Genomic DNA, 22,059 nt, shown 5'->3' with positions numbered 1-22,059 from the left:
ATCATTTCCATGCTTCGATTGGCTCCGGAGGGATCTTGACCGGATCCGCTTTGCTCCGCAGCGGACGAACGATCGTCCGAGAATCGGTAAACGACTTCATCGATCGAGTCGCACGACTTGCGAGGACTCGTCATTTCGGTCGCAAAGGAGCCTCCCTCGATCGGTTATACAGAGCGAAATGATCCGTTACACTCCGTACGGAGATGAAGAGCGCGGCGATCTTCTTCCTCCCTGGGAATATTTCTCTTTTAATTGCAGGCTGCGTGGGGGGAGGCTATCATTCTTTCTCTTCACGGACAGAGCGCAGAACGTATCCTCAAACGCGTTCAAAACTTAGCGAGATATAATAACAGAGTGCGTCTGTCTGTGCTTGGAAGCTTCGCCCGTCCGTTTCGTCTGATCCTCTGGCAGGTTCAACCGGCGCACAGTTCTTCTTCTTCTTCTTCTTCTTCTTCTTCTGCTACTCCTCTTCTTCATCTTTCGCTTCTCTTCATAGCCGGCACAATTTTTCACCGCTAGAAACGATCTCTCGCTGTTGAAACTACACAACGCCGCACTCCGGTATCGATGTGTCCTCGTTTTTTGTCCGTTGTGCCTCAGCTTTGCTGCACTCCATTAATCTCCGCTAACCGCGATGTGTACCTTTGTTAATTTCTGGAAAAATTCTACCTCCACCTGGCCGGATGCATCAATCTATACCTCATATACCACCGTGAACTAGCTCACTAATTCACAAGAGTATCAGCTGGGTGGCTAATTGCCTGCAGATACGGTTACAAGCCGAGGTTATACCTTATAATACATACATACACCCGTATACACGTGTACAAGTTTTATATCCTAGCGATCCTGTTAATTCGCTTATCAGACAACCTGGCAGCCCATTAAAATATGATTAGAACAACATGCACCTCGTTAACCCTCGGCGTTAACGTCGATGCCCACGTGGCTGAAGCCACCACGTAACGACCATCGGACGCCTCGCGTCTTCGCTTATTCCTCGTGCACGTGGGTGTGCTATGGTGGCCGATCGACACATTTTTCATCCAGCGCCGCGTTTAATCAGATTTCCAACTCGGCGTGCCTTCGCTCTTCTAATTACATAGATCTTTTGCCGAGAGGCGTTTACCGCCCTGATGAAACTGTGACGTGGTGGAGTTTATAAATCTCCGGCAGAACGCAGCGTCGCGACTTCTTTTTGCTGCAAGCTTTCGTCATCCCAGATGTTGTATCACGATTTAAATTAGATAATAGCGTTTCCCCGTCGCTGTTACACAGCTTGCGTTTAATAAACCGGTGTCGAAACGTCCGGGGATAAAACATACCTGTATTAAGCTTAGCTTAAGTCGGTTGAGCTCGCACTCAACGTAACTCCATCCTTAAAAACCATCGTCCTCTTTTTCTCTACATGAAGCCGCTCACCACCCAAAGGCGAGACGCGATTTCGAATTTGGAGCACCCAGCGTCGTCGCGGACCAATCCTTTCGGTCCTTTCTCGACACATATCGGTCCTCGGGATGAATGAAGACTGCGGGGTTCCCACTGTATCGAATTACACGCCGAGCAAACCAAGAACGAGGTACACTGCTATACTCGCGGTGCTCGGGTACAATATTGAGAATAAATTTCCATTCATGCGAGGGGCACCCATTCACCCGTCGAGCCAATTCAACCAACGCACAAATGCGTCACGTGTATGCGTGCATGTACCGTCTACGTCATAGGCACGCATTATATGCACCGACGATGCTTCGTACCGACGTACCAATTCCGCCAGTATATCGTCACGAATTTTACGTATTCATCATCACATGCTTACACATATACGCGACTCGACGACCTGTTGCACGCTGAACCAAATTGTACCCTCAAAACGTCATCTATGATATGACATGATAGCCGGATTTGAATAAACTGCCGTTTTCGTGTGATCGTTGCCGATCAAATGCCGTGATTTCTAACTCTCTGTTCTCGGTTCTTGGTGCTTCGACGAATATCAAGCACTTTTGATCCTCTCAATATTCTGGCAGTTGAAATTTACGTATCATACGTTTGTCATTTCCAAGTGAGAGAATTACGAATCCGGTAACTTGCGAGTAGCTTTAGTTACCTTTCGTTTTAAACCTTTGCAATGGCTTTTAGAGATATTTGGAAACGTTTATCGTAGCCTCATCCAAACATTCGGACAAACGAATGAAACCTATTGCGAAACTCGCGAGTATTGTTTCACTGAAATTCGACGCTTGGTTATATTATTTATAATACGGCAATGACTTTCGAAAAACAAAGCGGCCACTCACCGTCGATCCATTGAATACATTGCATTATGATACAATTATTTGAATTATTCACGATACACAGCGTCACACCTGACTAAGTTGATTTATCGTATGGCTAATGATTCTGCAAAAAATATTCCTCAGTTACGCGATGTAAAAACCGTTCCACTCACAATCAAGTATCATCATGCAAAGCACGTCACCCTGAATTTGCACCGCGCGTATGACACGACGGGTTCACGCGTGTAATTACACGCGTACCTGTTTCACCAACGCCCTGTGGTATTTTTCTAGCACATGTTTCTTTTCCTTTTTCATCTCACTGCTTTTTTTTCTCAGTCAGATTGTCGGAGACGAACGTGTACCGAGTTTTTTTCCAGAGTGGTTATGCCTCGCATAACTCAAGGCCTGAAAATCTCAACTCGAGACGTCGCATATTATATAGCTGCCCACGTCAAATCCCATCAAGTACAGGTTACGACGTGGCATCGAAGCACCAAGTACGGTACGCGAAGCTTGTATATTATATCTCTGTCTGAATTCGCGGTACGATGATATACATGGGATGAAAAATTTCACCAAGGCGTCCTATCGATCGTTCGAAGAATATGCGCATAGCCTCAAGATTCGTTGACCTATCGAAATCTTTAATGTTAAGATCGTGTCGGCGTATGTAGAAAGTTTCGCGTTCCTCCAGGAATTCCGATAGTGTCGCATAGGTATCTACGGTATGCGCGACTAAATGTCGTATATTAGAATAATTTATTCGATACGGTTCCCAACGCTCCCATAGATTGCATGTCTCGCAATACCTCCTGCTCGTTCCATTGTATCAGAGCTTTTTGCTTTTTAACGCCATATGCGTACCTACAAGCTGATCGAATTTCGCGATACAGGCTCAACGTATGGTTCTACTTTTACTGATATTTTATCAACTATAATATTATTGGTGATTTACTTTTTCCTGCAGATGATTAAAAATTTAATTTCGGATAGTTCAGTACGTTCTGTTATCAACTATTTGCGGTTTCCTGAAATGAGACTTAATATTCTATCGAACGTATTGGCAAAACGATCGCTATGCTTCTTAGTTCTGATTTGAAAATTGCTTGAGAATAGTATTCGACTTTTGAAAAGACACGCCAGCCCCCCAGTGCGTAAATACCAGAGCTTTTTTGATTACCGCGGTTTGATTACGGTTCTAAAAGTCTAGAGTTTCCAGTGTGTAAGTAATCCTACATTGGGGATGATTGAAAAGCCCGCAACCCCGTTAACGTGTAAGAGAGGCGGGCGTCTTGCGCAAGCGATCCGTTGTACCAAGACGCAGAGAGAGAGAGAGAGAGAGAGAAAGAGAAAGAGAGAGGAGTAAAAAGGAGAAACGAAATAACCGGGGCTGGGCCGAGGAACGATGTGTGTACGGAAAAACGTAAAAGATCGCATGACCGTGGGTGTGCCACGTGATCCCCATGGGTTTTAATTGGTCGAGCCGAGAGTCACCGGCGGGTCGTGGTTGGGGTTGTACCGAGGAGGAGGCTCGAGGGGGGAACGCGAAGGGTTTTCCTCGAGAGGCGAGCGAGGGGGATATCAAGAAGGCGAAGGTAAAGGCGAGGGCGAGGGCGGGATGGCGAACCCCACCAGCAACACCTTCTTCGATGGCAACATGCATACCGCGTAGGTACGACGAGGCGGGTGCGACACACGCGTGCGTTGCACGTCGGGAGAAAGAGAGAGGGAGAGGGAGAGGGAGAGAGAGAGAGAGAGAGAGAAGGGCGAAAGAGATGAAGAAGGAAGAGGGAGAAAGAGAGAAGGATAGAGGAGAGAGGAAGATCCGCCTCCCGCGAGTCGTGCCCCTTACAAGGGACCAAAAAGCTCAGTTATAATTGTTGCCGACCCAGAGACGCACGCTCCCGATTCTTCCTCCTCCCGTGTCCTATCGTGTCAAGCTCGATTATCGGTGTTCTTCTTCTTGTTACCGTTCTTCTCGTCGTTGTCATTCATCGCCGCGGTGTGCTGCTCTCCCCCCTTTCTTCTCCTCCTCCACCTCCTCCTTCTCCTCGTCGTCGTCCTACTCCTCTCCTCCTCTTCCGCCTCCATTACTCGTGGTGCTCTTAAATTACTGTGATTATCTCTTATTGAACGATATACGTGAGACGACCTTTCGGAACGTTATACCTATTGTGACGGTCGAAACCCATGTCGAAGGTGGAAAATGAAGAATTAAAGAGCATCCAAGTCACTTGAAGAAAACGGTCGGCAAGAAATGTTTGTTAAAAAGACAAAATTCAGTTTCTCCCGCATTACAAACTGAGTTTATCGGCTCGTTCGGTAACACAAGCTGGGAGTACTGATCCGGCAAATACCAGCATTACATTTATGTCGCGAATGAGAATTTCTTGCATCTGAATTCTTGCTCAACAAGTCGACCGATAGCCGCGGGATTTGACAATCTTGAAAATGTAACTCAATAAAAAATTCCCGTATAATCAAACAGCCAACTCGTGTATGTGGTAATTTTCCGAAGTGTCCATACCAGCCATCGACGTTTTAAAGTACATATTGACGTCTCGCACGTGTGACGGGTGAAATTAAATAGCGAAACTCTACATACGGGGTGGACAACTGCTGCAGGGTGTTTCCCTAGCGACGGTTCTCGTCGAATTGTCGTACGCGACGAGGAGAGGTTTCCGCTGAAGGCTTTCGACTGAAAATAATCATCGCAACTTTACGATGAACTGCGCCTACCAATACCCTCAGCCAGCTCACCCTCAAGGAGCGGTAATAATGACTCCAAACCTACCCCAGCAGAATCACCATCCAGCAACTGACACGGAATTCCTCGAGGTATTTTCATCGCCATTGCAATACATTAGTGATTAGGGCATTGAAAATGTGGAAGCAACCGTCTCGAAGGATGCGGATATTTTTTTTTTCTAACGATGACCGCGCTGCATCCTCGGTATGAATTTTCAAATCAAGGGTCGCGGAGCTTGCGTTATTATGTTAAGGCGGGGGTGAAGTTGGATTGAAAAATAATTAAACGTTCAACCGTCGATGCGTCTGATCCACCGATTGACAGAATAAGACCCCGGGCGACGGCGTCCTGGGCGGATCGGTTCCACCCCCGCTAATTGGTCATCTCCTACCACCTAGAGAGTCACCGTTCAATATACGCGCGATATTCGACGAGTTCAAATCATCGCACGCACCGCCAATTTTACTTGCAGAAATCAAATTTATTCCCATATTCGAATTGGACCTGCCAATCGAATTTCCCCCAACGCACTTATCGATCAATTTCCACGGACTCTCAACGCTCGACACTCGCGAACCTCGTTTAGACGTATTTTGCAAAATCCGTGAGGCGATCCTTGGTAGCTAAAGGTATTTAAAGGCAAAAAAAAAAAAAAAATTTCATTCTGTACGACGGTCAAAAAATGATTGCGGTAAAATAAAAATAAATGAATTGAGTCACTTGTTGGTGGTTTCAAGAGAGAAAAGGAGTAAATTTTGAATACCTCCACGTATAATGTAAGTGTGAAGGTGTAAACCCGTGCGAATACATGCGCACAACTATATTATATGGGAATAGGTTTATAGCTTGAGGATATTAATACAAGGGCTCCATACGTAATTATAGTGATTACCGCATTGCCAGGGGGCGGAGAAAGGCGTCTCTTAGTTTGCACGTCATTTTGCAATCTCAACTTGCACGAAAACATCTGCATCGCTATATTACGCTTCATTAAAAATGATTATTTGAAAAATCAATCTATTATTCCCTGCAGGCTTGAAAACAGTGTAAAATACGCAAACCAATGCACAACCACTTTACCTTTACATCTTTGCGACAGATTTTGGCCCGGTGAAAATTTCGGAAAATTTACCTCGTTTGAAAGTTTTCTTTGTTTTTTTTTTTTTTTTAGTCTTTTGTATTCACGTACCACCGTGAATTAAAAATCGATTGCAATACTTGTATCATAAATTCACACGACTTTTAAACTCATTGAGTAACGCGATCCTCCCGTAATTTGTTCACGTCCTCGACGGCATTGGAATATTTTAATAAAGCTGTTTAATTCAGAGACGGTCGCACGGCCTCGTAAATCTTTGTAATCGTTCGACGCGTATATAAGTGCCGTACGTTACATAAATAAATTACACGATTCACGTCACTTTATACGCACACGCATATATACGGAATACCCGGTATATTCGCACTCTCGAAGTTAGAATGATTTCAACCACTGCCCAAGTTCATAACTGCAGTCTTGAATGACAATAACGAATGTGAGTAAAACTTTATGCGATAATTATTTTAAAAAATACCAACTTCGCTCGTTCTGAACACTGTACTTTTTGATCTCGAACGATTGAGGCGCAACAAATACCCGACTATCTGACACGTGTAAGATATAACGTACCTAGTATAGGTACGTTTAATTATTATCGTTACAAACCTCTTACTGCCTGCATGCTGTTATTATCACCATTATCAGTAATTATACTTATAGCTCGTGCAGACAACCGGTAAACTTACGACCGTAAGCCTGGATTGATGTCTGTATTTATTTTATCTTCGTACTAATTACTTGTAAGAAAATGATCATTATTTTGCAGTCTAGCTTAAATAAAAATAAAAAAAAAAAATCAAACGTGAAGCAGCAATTAGCAAAGTCGAAAATATCTTTCTCGTGATCTTTGAACCGTGCAGCATTAAATTGCCGTCTTCAAAGAATTGGAAAACTACTCAATTTGTATCATCCTGTAGAATAAGAAATATTTCTTTTTAAGCACTGTTCACGCCCTTTGAATAATCTCGTGTAAAAAATCAGGTGCAAAAAGTGATGTACCAAAGTAGTAAAAACTTATCTACATATATTTATAATATCAAACAGGATAATTTCCGTAAAAATTTCGATCATCTCAGGCTGTTTGGATTTTTTCGAGGCCGAAGATGTAAGTGCGCATCGGAGTTGAAGGGTGGGTGGATCTGTGGTGTAAGGCTAACTCTTCGTTGTCGGCATGTGCCGGGATTTGGATGGATTTATGGAGGCGAGAACTGCAATCATAACATCGGCCGTTTTCTGCGTCGCTTGTCTAGCGTTTGCAACTATAGCCTGTATAACGACGTTGGAATATATCGAGGTGTGTTACACGTACATGGAAAAGTGCACGGCATGCTGCAGTCGCGGGTCTCAGAGCTGCGCGAGGCTGAGATCTTATGGTGAACGGTACACCTACTTGCGGGAAACCGTGCGAGCATTGTATACAACCCTTTGAATAACGCGGCTCGCATAAATCAACCTTATTATACGAAACGTATTTTGCTCGTTTCGCGAAAATTTACGAGCTTCGCTTTCAGTGCCGCGGATCGTATCTGGGATGAAAATACGCACCTAGATATGTCACTTAGCGGCCACAAGTTGGAGGAGTGTAAATATTTTCGTGCTGGTTCTGATTGCGAGTAAAAAACAATGTTCAACCCCTTTCGCTAAATAATTTGGAAGCATTGCGAAAATAGAAAAGTTTGAAAAAGTGATGAAAATTTATTCTATCTGCTCTCAATCGTCTTTGTTGCGAACAAAAGATGCATCAATTCAAATCGAAGAACCGAAAACAGTTTTCTTCGAAACGTCTATAGGCAAGTGACGAATATCTCAACTTGCGCAATATATTTGTACATTAATTTAAACAACTTGTCACGAGACAAAGAATCGAGGGTGTATTAAGGGCTGCTGGTTCGGGGGAAGAGAACCGAGCTTGAACGAGCTTGCACCGGGGCGAAAAAGCTTGCATACAGGGAAAGACATATACGTGTGTACGGTTTGGCTCATCAGCGTAGCGAGGTCCGGGTAATTATTAGTCCATCAGCATCTTTCGCTCGATGGCCACATGGCAAAAGGCGAAAGCCAAAAGGCAAGCGATGGATCCTTGAGTCTGAACTTTGCCGGGACAAGGCCGCCCTGTTATTATTAAGCCCGCCTCCGTAGCCGCGAACCCATTTTCATTTCTATTTTAACCCCGAGGAAGCCCACGCGTCTGCCAATCAATCGGGAAGAGTCGATTCGATCGGAAGTCGATAAGTATAGATTTTTACTCCTAATTGACTGACTTCTCTTGTAGTCCCGCATGAAAATAAAGAAACCTCTGTTTACTCGCGAGTCACGATGCGTTACTGCAGTTTTGACGCGGCGCTTACATCCACCGCCTTGGCATGAATATTTTTGAGCGAACAGAAGCACTGGAGAATAATACGAAGAACCCCGAACGAGAACGCATCTGCGATCCGGTTTACGTAAAACGTCGCAATAAATCAGACAAAGTAAATTTTATTTACCCTTACAATTGGGGCAGACTAGGGAGGAAGGGAAAATGGAGAGAAGGAGGAAGAAAGGAAGGAAGGAAGGAAGGGTAGGTTCTGGTCCGAGGTGTGTGTTCGACCCTGATGGATCCACTTCCCTTTTCATAAAACACCACAAAGCCTTTCGATAGCTTGTCCGTATATTGTTAGCGCTTCGCGTGACGTAGGGGAGGCGTGATACGCCCAGGCTTAGACAAACTTCCCCGCGTGTTCGTCTACTCGTACTAATTCGCACAGAGCGCAGGACCGTATTGAGAAAATCGCCGTTCGAAGGATCGGAGGAGAATTTTTCAAGTGAGACAAAAATTGTCCATAAATCTAACAGACACGGACGGCGCAATAAGATTTTCTCAGCGTTCATTTCGCGATTTCAGTTGGGTTGAATCGAAATCTTCTTTCCCGTATTCCAACTTTTTATTTCTTCAGCGTATCTCCACGGGCAACGCGATAGATGATCTTCTTCCGAGCTGTACGATTAACCGTGAGGAGTGTAGGTATCACGGACCTTTTGTCCAGGGCAACACGCGATGTTCGCATCATCGTCGGCGAGGTATGGCGAGTGAATACTATCGAGTTACTAGGCCAATTCGTCTTGCACTTCGCACTTCGAGCTCATTCTCGAAAAATACCAGATCAAAGGGGAGGAATTTGAGGGCTCGGAAAAGTACTTCCCTAACTTGCTTAAAGTGTTTAATTACATGTGATAACTGGAAAATTTTCACTACAAGCAATTGGAGCAACATGAATTTTAGTACAGAACGAAATTGTTATTTAAACTGGGAAAAATTGTTGGGAACACGTTGCAGACCCACTTTTTTCTATGCGATTGCAATATTTTCTTGTCCAGCCAGCCTCTTGACGAAAATACGAGATCGCTGTCACGAGGTGGGTTAATAATTTATGCACGGTACGCGTTGTGTGAATATGCGAAAACCACGGAGATCCGTTCTCCTTTCATCTTTTCAGACAGGACGAAGTTTCGTGGCTGCTGCAGCTACACGGTCATGAATGATCTGCGATTAGGTGGCGGTCTGGTCTGGCCGGGTTGGCGCCTCTGTGTCCTCCCATTATGGGGAAATTAGGAGCTAATGCAGCGCCGACCGTAAAGTCCATAGAGCGTCCAGCAGCGTAGGCTGTACGAAATCGTGAGAAAGTGCAGCGGAGAGTTAAGTGATGCGTGCGAAAAAATCGCGGAAAGTATTAAGAAAAAATAATTAAAGAGATGAGGAAGGAAGGAAAAAAAAATATCTAAAACCGTAATCACCCGTCATGAAGTGGATAAGAAAGGCGATTACGAGGCGTGAAATTATCGCACCGATATCGGTAATCCCGAAACGAACTAAGCCGTGGGCGAAAAATTGACAACGATTCGATTGATATTAAAGAGAAGATAACCCGAGCTTTAGGAGGAGAAGAGAGAGCAGGAAATGACAAATTAGACGAATTGTTATCGGTATACCGGAGATGTATAACCTGCAACACTACGCTATTGACCTAGGAAAGGTAATTGACGTCCTCTCTATTCTACTACATCGAGTGTATTATACTTCGTTCGGTACGTTCAAGCCGATACAGGATTTGAAATTCAAACTCCCCGATTAAAATCACATTAGAAGTCTAGGACGTTGTGGGAACGGTCCGCTATTTGGCTGACATTATACCCTTACACACAGCCATCGCCGTAGATGCATGATAGGAGCGGCTGGACGCGTATGTAAGGTCTCGTACGATAGCTGGTTCAGATTTTCATAAAAGGTATCGCATACCTGAACGTTCTATCGAAATTGTTGTAATCTATTCGGGCATACATAATTAATACGTAACCGTTTTTAAACGCCCTTCCTTTGAGCAGCGACCCAGTCACCTCGACGCAAAATCACTGAATTCGTGACTCGAGTAGGAAGAAGTGACGTACCTGAGTAAAAAACCAGAGTCATCTGAATTTCGCAATATTTTAACACAAGAAAATATCACCCGCGAGGACGAAGAATTTCGTGCGATTAATCTCGTGGTCTAACAATCGCTTTGACGATCTTTGTAGGTAAAAGTTACACAAAGCCTCGAGAATATAAGCTACGGCAAGCGCTTGACTCGTAAGAATTTCTTCCGACAAAGTGCGCTGGAGAGATTCATAAGTGCAATTGACAATCTCTCGATGGCTGTGTGAGTATATGAAGGATGAAAACAGCGTGGTGTCAACCTGCAGTGAATGTATAGTGAGAAAGCTGTACGAAGATCGAAGGCACGGTTGAAGGCAATGCTCGACGCGTCGTTCAACACCGAAGTAACTCGACTGAGTCCGGTGTTAAGTACCGGTCACGTCAATCCTTGGCTAATTTGTAAATTGTACCACATAAAAAGTGTTGATATTATCGTAAAACTTTTTACGCACAGGTGTGGATAGTCGGTATGTGGTTGCGGTAGCCAGGCAGTAGGTATGCAAGTATATTACACGTACTATGTAGGCTAGCATTAACTCCGCAAGTTGTATTGTAATTTGTACTGTATTATACAGCTCCTCAAGAGGAATATACCTTGGCGTGTGCCTCGAAGACTGTCTCAATGCGTTATACGAGCTTATGAGTGGTAGGTAGAGATACGACGCGTCGATCACTCACAATCGTAACACGTTTTCACCTTCGGATCGATTACGGTGTGTCAATCTCTACAATTAATATCACGCCCCGCACGAATACCTACGCGTACGAAATTACACCGGTGGTTGGTCACGTGCGACGAGTTATGCGATCGGTTTCGATTCTTTCATCTATACCAGATGCCGATTTTAACGAAGAATTACTTCTATCGCATATAACCACGGATACGTTTCATTGAGAACAGACTCGAGGTCGTGCGAGTGTAACAAACCTGTAAGGAGATCGAAAAAATTTTGCCTTCGAAAGGTTTTTCCTTTCATTTGCGTACGAGCGTTCCCAGTAGCAGCGAGCAGCTGGCGCACGGTACACTTCCAAGCGTGAATCTCTGACCGACTACTGAATTGGTCGGCGCAGCTCGGAGCGAATGGCACACAGAAGTATGAGCGCGGAAGGCAAAAAGCTAAGGATAACGGTTGCAACTGCTGCAGTGCCAATTATACCTGCAGCTGGTTTTCTCTTGCAACACCGCAAGTTCGATCACCGGTGTTCTTTGGGTCGTTCGGTGCGCGCTCGTATAACTTAACAAATAACACGTCTCGAAACTACCCTGGGCAAGTGATTCCCGTGGTCTTTTATTGGCTGCCAACATGAACGTTGATGACTTCACAATGAATCACGCGATCCTCGGAGTGCGAAATGCGAGGAACTCGAGAAAGGGATCCGCGGCAACGTTGCGACGGAAAATGGTCCAATCCGCGTCACGCCGGTTCGCCACGCGACCTCCGTCATTTTGTCCTCCATTGGTCGGGTCGAAAAGGGGACCAAATCCAGAGCCCGTCTCCCCGGGCGGTGAACCGCGGAGCATGAGTCGAACCCATCGACGCGCGTTCGAGCTCCGGTGACGATAAGCGTGACACGCCGCGGGGAAGAGCGCGCGTGTCTCCCTCCAGGAGTCGCGGCGCTGCGCGCGCATCGCGGTCCCTCGATCGGTGGGGGAAAGTTAAAGAGCGGCTCGTTCTGGGGGCGGCGAGGGGCGACAGAAGGCGGTAACCGATCCGCGGGTGCCCCGCCCCCGAGGGAACGGCCTCTTTTCTTGTCGACGTAGAGAGGGGTGGAGGTCGGGGGCAGAGTCGGGGCGCCTGGGATTTCCCCCATTTCTCTGCCGCGGCCCGAACCCGATCCTGAGCTGGTCGCCAGTCTGTCACGGGGCTAAGAACGGGAACCACACGCGCAACCGGTTCCCATGTTGTCCGGAATTTTTATCGCGAGTAAAATCTACCTGGCCCGCACCGCTGTCGTCGGCTGTCACGTCCGCAGGGTGACCGCGTACCGTACGACTGACCGATTTTCGGAAGTACCTTACAGCCAGTGTCACGTGCAGGATAATAATTACTTTCTCGATCTGTGATTCGTTTTCCTCGAGTTACACTCACGGGGCTCGCCCGAAGCTCGGTTAATACCCGCAAGGACTTTCGAGTAACGACCCTTAAGTTCGTCGAGTGCTTCTTGAAAAAAAAAGAAATAATCAACAACGATTCGTCAACGTCGTCGAGATGCTGACCGACATGACTCCGGCGGCGGCCGGACAGCTTTATCCGCAGCTACAATCCATCGCCAAGTCCCCAGCTAGTCACGTGGTGAGTTGGAACGCTACTTCGTTCAGAAATTGACTCTTCTGTCGGCTGAGCTTTGTCGACGTCCGGACAATGTGGCCCGATTGCGTGTCGAGATAAAAAAAAAAAAGAAAGAAATAACCGCGTACGAAGTCGGTTTCATCATTCAGGGCCGAGACAAGGTTGAGAAAAGACGGTTTTGAACCGAATGAGCCACTTCCGCGGAAGATCGTTTGTCTCCCCTTCGCGTTGCGGATAGACGATCTTAATCCTCGAAATCCCTGTTAAAACCTCACGAATCAAGTGCCGCTCAGACCGGGATTTGTCGCGTTTGCCAAAAGCCAGTACGGTGTATACCCTGTACCCTGGGGATGATAAGATCGGCAAACTCTGCCTTGAGGAAAAGCTGAGTAAATTAGCACTTGAACCTTCGGGACCTCGATTTGACTCTTCAACATCGCGCCCATCTCGCGCGGCACAATACGGTAAAAAGTAGCGAAGAAAGAAAAAGGGAAAAGGATCTGTTAATCTTTTCGACGATGTGACAGGCACCGTAATCTTATCCAGTTCAAATTTGATCCTTGAGTTAGTAGCTATAGCTCTATTGCGGAGAGGATAATCCCGTTAAGTACCGATCATCCCGGATGATCCTTCGTGTTTTGACAGAAGAGACGGTCGGCGGGTGCGACGGTGAGCTTCGAGGTACGGGCGACGATCTACGGCTCTATTATGCTACCAGCAAACACGTGTTGGTCTGCTCTAGTACGAGGGTTTTCTCGTTTTACGACTTGCCAGAAAAGAGAAGACCCTTACCCGGGCTGTGTGAAGATCGTATGCCGCAAGATGATTTACGAGTAGGTGCGGTAAAAAAGTAATGAAATATATGGGACTAGGAAGGAACGAGAAAGAAAAGCAACTCCAGAAGAATATTAATTAAGTGCTGAGAAAAATCTTTCTGTAGAAAGCCGAAATTAATCTTCGCGCAAAATATGTATTATTAATGGTGTATCCGATTACAGTTGTCGATTTTTCAACCCTTCCAAAACTGTATACTCACGTTTTCTACAGAGCCCAGAACTTTGTCTCCTAGTTTCGAAGCCTTGCGCTTGTACCGCAGTGTATTTCATCGGATCCTTTTCGTAATTGTGGAAATTGGGGTCCCTCTGATCTTCTTCTCAGTTTTCTTTCTCTCCGACAATTTTCCTGCAGCATACGACCCGAACGTATCGAATATCGGCAGACAAAGGTCCTTGCGCAAGGTTCTCAAGGGTCAAAGAATGCTGCTGCAGCACGGTCTAGCCGAGCTCGCAGGTGCTTTGAGGAGCCAATTATGGGTCTGATCCTTTTGTACGCGGAGGATCCACTTGACAGGATGCTCAGGACAGAACTAGATACTTTGGCCTGCCCACTTCCTTCCTCTCGACACCTGAACTCCGCGTTGCGAGGTTGAAAAACGTATCGATCCATGGACAAGTAGATGGTGTAAAAAAAAAAGATAAAGAAATTTGCCATTACGCGTCATCGTCGTTCGTCTATTTATTTCCCGGTGTTCTATTTCCGTCAGTCCAACTATCAACGAAGTTTTGCTCGTTGCGTGGATAGGTAACTCATACGTCAAGGAATACAAAATTCATTCGTTCTCAAGCAGTGCAGAGGCTCGACTAGTCGAGTCTTCAATCTCATGGCCTATTGATTGCATCAATGATAGACGACAACTTGATAGTGATAGCTCGTTATTTGTACCATCGGTGAGGAAATGCCAGTAGCAAGTTCCTGAATAATGCACAAAGAGTTTTAGTTCTCAACGTCCCGTCGCACGGAACTTTGCGTACACTCGAAGCTAGAGGTTTCTGCATAAAAGATAGGCTTCGGATACCGTTGGAGTCCCGTTTGGAATGACTTGACTCCTGAACGGGAAGGCGTGCTTCGTCTCGGAAACGAAATCAGTCCGATTCGGACCTGTACGAGGGTTCGGTGAAAATTTAGGTCAATGATTATTTCTTGCCTCGAGCACCGGATCATTTCCTTTCTCCCATTGCAGTGTACGGAAAAAATGTTGGCCAACTCGTTGCGTGGATTACGGGAGGCCGGTTCATCGAATAAACGCAACGAATTTTTCTACCTGTCGTCTTGATCCCTGCGCGGATGAACCGTAATGCACTTTACTCGAGGTTCTCGAATCCCCGCAGCACTCGAGGAGCAATGGTAATCCGTGTATAGAAAGAAATCTTTGGAAGCACAGAGCGTCGAGCGTCCTCAAAGCGTGACGCCGTTGACATTTTTGAGTGCAACAATGGGCCGCAGCCCGGCATTTAGCGGAGGGAGCGCGTCCCATTCGACACAAAGTTTCTCCACCCCTGGAACCGGGCTCCCGGATCCTTTTGGCCTCTTTATGCCGTGCCCAAAGTCCTGTAAGAGGCTTTAACCAAAGTGCCGGATGTCGCGGAAACCTTGTCCCAATTTGTCCCTTCGACGTGTACGTATGCAGACAAATTTTCTCTCTCTCTCTCTCTCCTTCTCTCTTAGCCGCAATTTCGCTCCAGGCCCTCCAGTCGAGGTATTCCTTTGTTCACTTCTTCATCGCGTTCGATCGCGTCATCGAAAAAGATATCCTCGCACTAATTGTCCTTGATGCGTGTTTGGCACGCAGAATATACGAAGCCGATGATCTATCCTTGGGAATAACATTACCATGAGACCAGATCGTGGTTTTTCGTTGAAATCTTTTAACACCGTTTCAAGAGAGTCTGACTGACGGTTATAATTAAATCCCCGTCCGGCGTTCGTGCGATATGATCGCGGCGTGGTTTAGCTAATTGAATATCTACGTACGTAGGATATCATTCAAACGCGAGCCCGATTCGCGATGATTTCGGCACCGCATTTTCGCCGGAATTATCGCCGGCGGCCTGCTCGGACAAACACTCAGCTGACTCGTTTAACCAGCTCGTTTCACATTGACACCAGTCCTACACTGCAACGTCGACCTGCGAACCGAGCAACCGGGTGGCAGATGTTCGAGGTGACAACATGGCCGCTCTTCGTTCCTCGTTCCCCGTTCACAGTGGGCACATGGATCATGCACACCCTCAGAATGTATGCATGTGGACCGCACAACGGGGCGACAAAACAGTTTGAAAAATATGATCGATCGATCCCTCGCACGCTCGTTTGTCCGTGCCTCACACATGCATTTTTTATCCTCCGTCGTCGAGTGCGCAGCGCCACCGCGTATAAAACCTTTTCCGAATGTCCGTCGACCGGGCGTCAGACCAATAATTACAGAGAGTGCACTCCGCACTTTTTCCGCATGACGTAGAGCCTATCACTCGCGGTTGTGCGGTCGGAAATAATAACCGGAAGTCGTATACCAAGAAACTGTTATTCCCCTGCCGAACCGTGCACAAGGTTGTCCCGTTCTCTTCACGCTGTCCAATTTCTTCTCCCTCGCTCTTTCGGAGTCGGAAGGATTGGGAATGAAAAAATTTGGCCCGTCATTGAAACGGTCGGACGCTTATTGATCAGTCATCAGGTCCGGGGTCACGGAGAAATTAATAAACCTAGTTGTGCGGCGTGATTTTTTTATCGGCGAGAAGGAAGCGCTTGTAAGATGACCGGGGATCCCCCGGGGCGCGAACCGCGACACCAACCCGGAGGGGAGCGTGCTTGCAAGCACCCGTAGCGGGGTAATTTATTCATCCGTCCACCCGACGATATGTCCGATTGAGTTTGACGACCGTGGCGAGAAGAATATACCGGGTCTTCCGAGCATGTAGCGTATAACGCGTATAACACGTATAACACGTAAGGCTTAACACCGTTTTGCCGCGGTTCGGTTGCCGTACTTTTCAGTTGACACTCGCGATACTCGAGGTGCGCGTTAGATTGCATTCCAGGCGATAAAAGCTAGGTCGCGATGCCATTTCATGAATATGGAGCAACGATAACTGGTAATAAGGCTGGTTTCGACGCACGCGCAATCAACTGTAATTGTTGTTGCACTTTTGCATCGTTATCGTCTCGGACAAGAACTGTGTTGTAACATTGTAGTTCACAGATACGCAGTGCATTACCGCCGCTTTTATCTTTACGACGTATCAATTTGCGCGCAGAAATAAGAGGGTTGGACGGAGGAGATAATTAAAGGGGGGAAAACAAACTTGCAAAAAGGACAGAAAAAATAAAAATAAAGAGAAGAAACAGAAACTCTTTGCAAGGAAATCGGCTCACACCCAACGGTAACGATTCAAAAACATCACGCAACGTCGTATTACATCGGAGTCAGGCCAACTGAATCAACGGCAGTAAAATTATTTTTCAACGTTGTGAGAAATACGGCAATTCAATTCTACATCGTTTATTCTCCGGTTTATCGTTATATTCCATAAGAACAATTTACGTACATACATATATATTCTCGTACCGCTCAGCCTTCGTTCGCCTTCGTTCGCCCTCCACTGCAGCCAGGGTCTTTCAAGTTGTAACATATAAGGTGAGCGGAGTATTCGTGATCGAACGCCTCTTACGTGTTTGTGTGATAATCGTATGCAAAATGCCGAACGCTCGAAGTGAAGAAAGCGAAGCAATCCAGCGAACGAGCGAGCGAAGCAAAAGTATCATTTGCTGCAAGCTCCAGGAAAGAAACGAAGGAATGAACAACGCGATGAATACTCTCCGAGGGAACTGTCGTCATTAGCCGTTATTATTACTGATGCCGATGTTCAAACTCCCTGGTGAATATCACTCGTAATTGGGTGATCATTGCTCGCTGCTGGTAATTAACCGTATATGCGCAGGATAATTCATTTGGTAATAACAAATAACCAGCTGTTATTTCTCCGAGAGTTGCATTTTATTGCAGTTCTCTGTACCGCGTTGAGGACAGACGATAAAAAATCTTTTGCACATCTCTTTTTCTTCTTCCAGTTCCTTTTTTTTTCCCTGTACTCGGCATGAATATTCGAACGGGGGAAAAAACGGGGCCAAAACTTGCCGGTAGAACAATACGAAATTTTAACGGTTTCGTCAAATCTTTCGCTGCTCGTGACGGCCCGAGGCATGATACACGGCTTTGTTACGTACGAAATCGATGCCTGTTTTTGGTGTTCCTTTCGTCGAGAATGAGAACCGTGAGAGCGGATCAATTAAAATGAAGACGTCACGTGCAGGAATTTACTGACTGCAGGTAAAAAAAGAAGAAGATAATTTTAAAAAAAGCTGTGAAAAGATAGAGAAAAAACGACAGGCTTACTCATACACCGTGAATTGAAATAAAGAAATACCCGATTCTCCGGTGATGTATTTTCCATACGAAATCCAGTCTCTACTTGGACTCGTGAACGTTGACTGCGATATAATACTTGAACGCGTGACGGACGGCTTTTATAGAGTCAAAGTCAACAATTCACCGTGAAATAAGCAGCTAAATTTATTACAGCGTCATCCCGTCCCCCTCTTCGCGGATGTTTATTATACCGCACGCTAGCTGCTTGACAAAGTGTCTCCCAGTGGGTTTATTCCTTCTGCTTTTCCCCGAAACGGAAATGCGTATGTATAAGATGCAGGGTTATGAATTTTTATGGAAGGCACTGAGTCCGCGTTTCCGAAAGCGAGCCCATGATCGTATAACATGTGAACTTGATCCCTGGAACCAGGAAGGCGCTTAAAATTCGGGTCAATCCTTGGCCGGATTTTTCAAAAGCAATATTCCTCGACAACTGCCCGATAGCATTTTCGAAATCACATCAATGTTACAGCAGCGAATGTAGAACAAGTTCGCAAATCGACTTTTGTATTTCCCAATCTTATTTGCCGGCATCAGAGGCCATCGATGACTTACGAACCTTTGTTGCCGAGCCCTTAACGGACGCGACCCCTTGACGGCAAGGGCTACTCCCACGGCTTCTGTCAACCGCTAAAACGTGAAACAATAAATCTGCGCGGGAGCCTTGACGAGGCGACCCTCTTGCGGGAGGGGTTCTTATAGGGTTCTTATGGGGATGATGATGATGCCTCCGGGGGGTGACCTAATATGTCACAGTCTGTTGCAGTAATCTCGAACCGACACAGCCTCTTCTTCTACAGGGTGTTGCTGGTTGGTTTTCGTAGCGGATATCTCTTCGTCGACGGACGCCCTCAGCCCGCGTGAATATCAATAGCATGGGAAACTTTATCAGGCATCCCAAGAGTCGACTGACTTGACGAAAAATCCGTAAAACCATCGGCCCGTCCGTTTACTCGGGGATAATAAAATTGGACACTGTGTATGCGGACCCCATTGATGCCGTCGACGCACCGCTGGACTGTGTCGGTGCACAAAGCGATGATAGACGTACGAATGTGCGGGGAGGCTGCGGCATTTGCTCCTAATGGAGCGATTCAATAGCGACGATCCGATAAAGCTTCGGGGGGTCGTTAAGCTCGGTGCACTTGGGTATCGTCCTAGTTTGTTCTCGGTCGAGAAGTGCACGGTGTTAGTATTGTACCCACTCTCCTGACCTCAGGCCATTGACAAACGGCACGCTGCAGCTTTCATCATTGAGACGTGTACGAAGGCCGCGTTGGTTTTACCGCAGACGGGTCAATTTGTATTAGCATATGCCCGTGATTTTCCGTCTCCACGAACCCCTCCTTCCCAATGAGAAGCAAACGCTCGTCGATGGAGACGTTTCGGTTGCGGGCAGAAGAACCGAGGCACAATGACCGCGTGATTTACTGCCGGTTTGTTGCACCGCTGTTATTTGCAACACTCGACTAGGCAGGTACGCGTGCGCTCTTCTCTCGTGCCATGCTCGGCACCGAGTTGTTACGGCAATCTATGTAAATTTTCACGATACCAACAAACCAGCCCTGCCTGCCTGCCAGTCGGCGTATCTCATCGCCAATGCGCCCACAATTACGGACTGCCATGCTCACTTACACAACGAACACTCGTTTGCCGGCACTAGTTTCCCGGCAAAGTATCTACCAACGTACCTACGCTCGGTACTTATTCAGTTAGGCGCTTGCACACCACCGCTTCTCGGGGCTTCTTCTCCCCGGCGAGAATTTATGGATCGTTTCTTTATATTCTCTACAGGGTCAGTGTTTTCTAAATGGTCTCTCAGAGCATTCCATATTGTAATACGGTCTGACCTTTCATCTCCGCAGGATTCAATTTTGCTTCAGTACCTATTCGTGTATGCAGACGTTTCTATTAGGCGATTTTTATACAGATTCTCAAATTCCGCGTCGAATGTTATATTTATCAACTCGATGAGAATCGTTGTCTCCAAGCTTCCTTATCTTTCCGAGTACTGGAAGGACATCCGCTTACCACTGGATTTGCGATGTTTCTTATCGTCCGGTAGAGCTTCTTATCAACCCTAACGAAAATCCATCTTTCACCTTAAAACGGCCACGATAAGACCCGGTTGACTCACATAGAACCGTATATACTTGGGTCACCTACGCACCTTCTGACAAATTCCATATTGGTATCGCTAGCTTAACTTATCGGTACTAATTTTACAAATTATGACTGACCGGACACGTTGCGACTCCGCAGTAATCGTCGATTGCCCTTAAGTGCATGGAAATTTTCGATCGACGATATTCAAAGTAAACTCTCATTGCGGTCGGATGTTGGCGTAGCTGCAGCTCGCCTATCTCGCTCTTTATTTTTGCATCATCGTAAAGACGGTATAATGATAGACTCAAGTAACCAGAGAAATGAAAGTCGCATCGCAAAGCGCAGGTGTCGTTGTGGTCAGACTCGCCACTACGTGATCCCATTATCGCGTGCCCCATTTTTTTGCCAGATTCTCCGTACGAACTCGTTTTATTTCGTTGCTACTTATCTTCCCTCGTTGAAAACAGGCGCACGAGTCGATAGCTTGCTTCCTTGATCTGTAAGGTACAGGAGTTTTTTTTCCGACGATGAACTTGTATCCAAGCGTTGCGACAACCTGGGATCCTTGGCAGAAATGGAGTTGTCATCTTTTTTTTTTTTCAACTTGCAAATAGTCGAATCGCGCCAGGTGATAATTAAGCATTATCGCCGACATCGGCGCTTCTCGCAAGGGTAAACATAACGCCGTGTCGTCACCGCAACATGTCCGAATGTACGTGGATATGGAATTTTTTAGTTCAACATTCATTTGAATACGAATTTTCAAAATGGCCATCCTCATGGCTTCATTTCGTTAATTTATTTCCGTGTAATTACGCGGCTGGACCCTTTGGCGGTGCGATTTGCATATCAATTTCTTTGTGGCTCTCATAATTGAAAGACGACCGCGCGGGTCGAACCGAAGTCGGTTAAATAACTACGCGGAGCAACCCGAGTTCTGGAGACCACCGCGTTATAGTAATAAACATCTGGATATACGGTCGTAAGTGTTCGGTAGCCCTGCTTAGATCTGAATATTTTATACTCCTCGACTTCCTATTCCCCCCGCCGGAGATCAGGGCGCGGTTAGAACCCGACGAAAAGATTCTCGCCGATCCCGTGAACCCGGCCAGTATTATTTTTCACCTTGATTTTCCACTTTTCACCGTCCGAGCCGCGCGTATGTTCAAATTAGGAGCGACAACGCGGTAGCGACTAGTCTCTAAAATCGATTGGCTCTAACAGCGGCCTAATTAAGAACTACTAAGAACGATTCTTTAAAAAGTACGTCGTTAACAAATACCTACAAACTCTTTTCCCGCTACCTATATTATACAGCTACCTCAAGCCTGCAGCCTCGGAAGACGTAAAAGAGATCGCCAGAAGGCAACTCGACTCGCTCTATATGCTAATGCGTGGCTTCCGATATGTGGGCATAACTTTACGCCTTTAACCTGACTTCTGCGAGAAACTTGGGGGCCACACCTATATTTCTACCGGGAAATTTTCTTGAATTTTTCACTATAAAATTTCCATTCGATTTCACTTTGAGTTACGGTCCGTTCAAATTTTTCCACGGATAGTATTATTATAGGAGGCTGGACGCGCCGAAGACTAGAAAAATAAAGAAGTGGAGGGAGAAAACATTTAATATTCGCTTGCAGATAGTAAAAATTTCGGGAACTTACGCGCGTAAACGGACAGGCAAAAATACGGTTGGCGATAATAATCGCGCGTTAATAAAACTTGGGTCTGGCGACAGTTCGGACACCGGCTCGCTAATTGGGTGCACATTTTTACGAGCCACTAAATTACTCGATGCAAATGCAAAGCTTCCGTC

The 22,059-nt window shown here is 46.2% G+C and overlaps 1 protein-coding gene and 1 long non-coding RNA gene across 5 annotated transcripts in view; one reads left to right on the top strand and one right to left on the bottom strand.

Moving 5' to 3' along the window:
• Window positions 1–15,778, bottom strand: part of LOC124292786 — a 35,173-nt gene extending 19,395 nt beyond the window's left edge. The window contains exon 1 of the long non-coding RNA XR_006902706.1: window positions 13,908–15,778. This is a non-coding gene — a long non-coding RNA (uncharacterized LOC124292786). The remainder of the gene's footprint in view (window positions 1–13,907) is intronic.
• Window positions 1–22,059, top strand: part of LOC107219698 (transcription factor Sp9) — an 89,748-nt gene that overhangs the window by 50,984 nt on the left and 16,705 nt on the right. For 2 of the 4 annotated variants that reach the window (XR_006902703.1, XM_015658011.2), the window contains exon 1: window positions 12,401–12,874. The exons of the other annotated variants lie outside the window; for them this stretch is intronic. Coding sequence is in view for 1 of the 2 variants with exons in the window: in XM_015658011.2 (XP_015513497.1) it covers window positions 12,791–12,874 (84 nt within the window). In the remaining variant the exon portion in view is untranslated. Of the gene's footprint in view, window positions 1–12,400; window positions 12,875–22,059 lie in introns of those variants that run through there. 4 annotated transcript variants of the gene reach the window in all.

The sequence above is a fragment of the Neodiprion lecontei genome, chromosome 2, assembly GCF_021901455.1.
Source record: "Neodiprion lecontei isolate iyNeoLeco1 chromosome 2, iyNeoLeco1.1, whole genome shotgun sequence".
NCBI classification, from domain to species: Eukaryota; Metazoa; Arthropoda; class Insecta; order Hymenoptera; family Diprionidae; genus Neodiprion; species Neodiprion lecontei.
Note: the sequence above shows the minus strand (reverse complement) of the source record. Positions and strands in the feature narration are given on the sequence as shown.